This window comes from Olea europaea, unplaced genomic scaffold (assembly GCF_002742605.1).
Source record: "Olea europaea var. sylvestris unplaced genomic scaffold, O_europaea_v1 scaffold4353, whole genome shotgun sequence".
In the NCBI taxonomy this organism is placed as follows: Eukaryota; Viridiplantae; Streptophyta; class Magnoliopsida; order Lamiales; family Oleaceae; genus Olea; species Olea europaea.
Genome location: NW_019262660.1, coordinates 20,960 through 23,228, shown reverse-complemented (window position 1 = coordinate 23,228; position 2,269 = coordinate 20,960). Strand labels below are relative to the sequence as shown.

Sequence of the window (2,269 nt, the reverse complement as noted above, 5' to 3'; positions counted from 1 at the left end):
GTATTATGTATAAGTAGCATATTTTTATTAAGCTTGACACTTTATGATTTGTCAAAATTTGTATTATTGCTTATTTAAAGTGTTGTTAAAATAAATATGTAAAAAGTTGACACCTCACGACAATGTCAACAAAGATTTTAGGGTTATGCTACATGTATATAATGGTTTGTCAACGGATAATGTAGCGAGATTTAATTAAATCAAAATCTCATCAATTAAAAATTTCTCCACTTATATTTTTGACACATTATCATTATATATTTATATAAGACATTATGTAAATAGTCATATACAAGAAGTATTTTTCAAGATTTTAATAGCCGGGAATAAAAATGTATAGCACTAGTTTAATTGCACTAAGATCTTACATCTTTGCTTATTATTTCACTTATGTCCCAATTTATCTTTTGTGCATTTTTATTGTCAATCTTCTAATAATTAGCACATTGTACATCCATTGATGATTGCTTTCTCTAAATATTAAATATTATGTAGTATTTGTGCATTTGTCGTTGTTTTGTTTATTTAAAAATATGAGGGGCAAGTAAATATTTTTATCATCATCATAAATAAGATGTGTTAATTAGTAGAAGATTGAAAATTAGAATGTAATAAAAAGTTGGGTGTATAAATATAGTAATAAATAAAGATTGAGGACGTTTAGTGCAATTAAAAGTGGTGGAATGGCATAATGTGTCTAATCTCATCCCTCTGGATTCCGTGACTGGCCCAAATACCTTCGCATTTTAAGCCGTCCGATTCTTTTATCCACGGCCCATTAGAAACCCTAAAACGCCTACCGCAACTGAACTCCCTATATAAACCAGTTTACCCTTTTCATTCTCATTCTCGCTCTTCACAGAAATTAAAACTCTCTCTGCAGTCGGCGGGTGAGAGATTTCTCTATACTACCTTCAAAGGTAATTTCTTTCTTCATACATATATACTGTAATGTGTAATTGATCTATATTGTTTCTTGAGTATAGTTACCAGATATGTTATATGCCTATAAGTATGTTTATCGATCTGTATTGTTTTGATTATATGTAATGGATTTTTCATATATCTGTTATGCGTATGTGTGTTGATCTGTCTTACTTTGAATGTATGTGACAGATTTGTTTACTGTTATGTATTATTCTATTATTAGAATCGTAGATTTGTTTAATTGAATCTAGTATCAGTCTTAACATATTCATGCTAAACTGACTTGTGAAGATCTGAACTTTTGTGTGCTGACTATATAACTCACTCGATTTGTTAAATTTTTTCCTGTTCTGTTATACAGTTTGTAACCGTGTTTACATAAGCACCTAGAATTCTCCCTAATGATGGTAAAAAAATTTAGATCTTTAAATACCTTTTAGATCTGTGTTTTTTTTAATGATCTTTTGGTTCATGAACTCCAGAATTATTTGAGCTGCAAATCCTTGTTTTTGGAGTCTTGATCTATCTTATATGATTCTTTGCATACTGATTCACTTGTTATATTTGTTTGCTTTTCGGTATGTTGTAGTTTGGTAAAAACATTAATTGGTTATTTTGACAAAATAAGTGCGATAAATAAATGATTTTATTTTTTATTTAATATCTGATTTGAGTTGTTTTAACTTGCAGAGGTTTGTATGTGTTTTTTAGTAACTGGAGTTATCTTAAATTTCATTATTGATATGCTTTTTAATGCTTTTGCATATAAATTGTCCTGATGTTAACAATTATTTGTGGCAGCTTTCTTTTTAGAAGTAAAACATGGGTAAGGAAAAGATTCACATTAGCATTGTGGTCATTGGCCACGTTGACTCTGGAAAGTCAACCACCACCGGCCATTTGATCTACAAGCTTGGTGGTATTGACAAGCGTGTTATTGAAAGGTTCGAGAAGGAGGCTGCTGAGATGAACAAGAGGTCATTCAAGTATGCCTGGGTGCTCGACAAGCTCAAGGCTGAGCGTGAACGTGGTATTACCATTGATATTGCCTTGTGGAAATTCGAGACCACCAAATATTACTGCACAGTTATTGATGCTCCAGGACATCGTGACTTTATCAAGAACATGATTACTGGTACTTCACAGGCTGACTGCGCCGTCCTTATCATTGACTCTACCACTGGTGGTTTTGAAGCTGGTATTTCCAAGGATGGTCAGACCCGTGAACATGCTTTGCTTGCCTTCACCCTTGGTGTCAAGCAGATGATTTGCTGCTGCAACAAGGTGAGTCCACTTTTATGGTTAAAAATTGTGATCATTTTTATTCCTAACAACCTCTAAA

General features: G+C 32.3%; 1 protein-coding gene across 1 annotated transcript; it reads left to right on the top strand.

Annotated features, from left to right (window-relative positions):
• Positions 1 to 769: 769 nt before the first annotated feature.
• Positions 770 to 2,268, top strand: LOC111387882 (elongation factor 1-alpha-like). The gene is made up of 2 exons (XM_023012477.1): positions 770 to 920; positions 1,729 to 2,268. Exon 2 carries the CDS (start codon positions 1,750 to 1,752, stop codon positions 2,266 to 2,268), a length of 519 nt encoding a protein of 172 aa, XP_022868245.1. The 5' UTR covers positions 770 to 920; positions 1,729 to 1,749.
• Position 2,269: the final 1 nt, after the last annotated feature.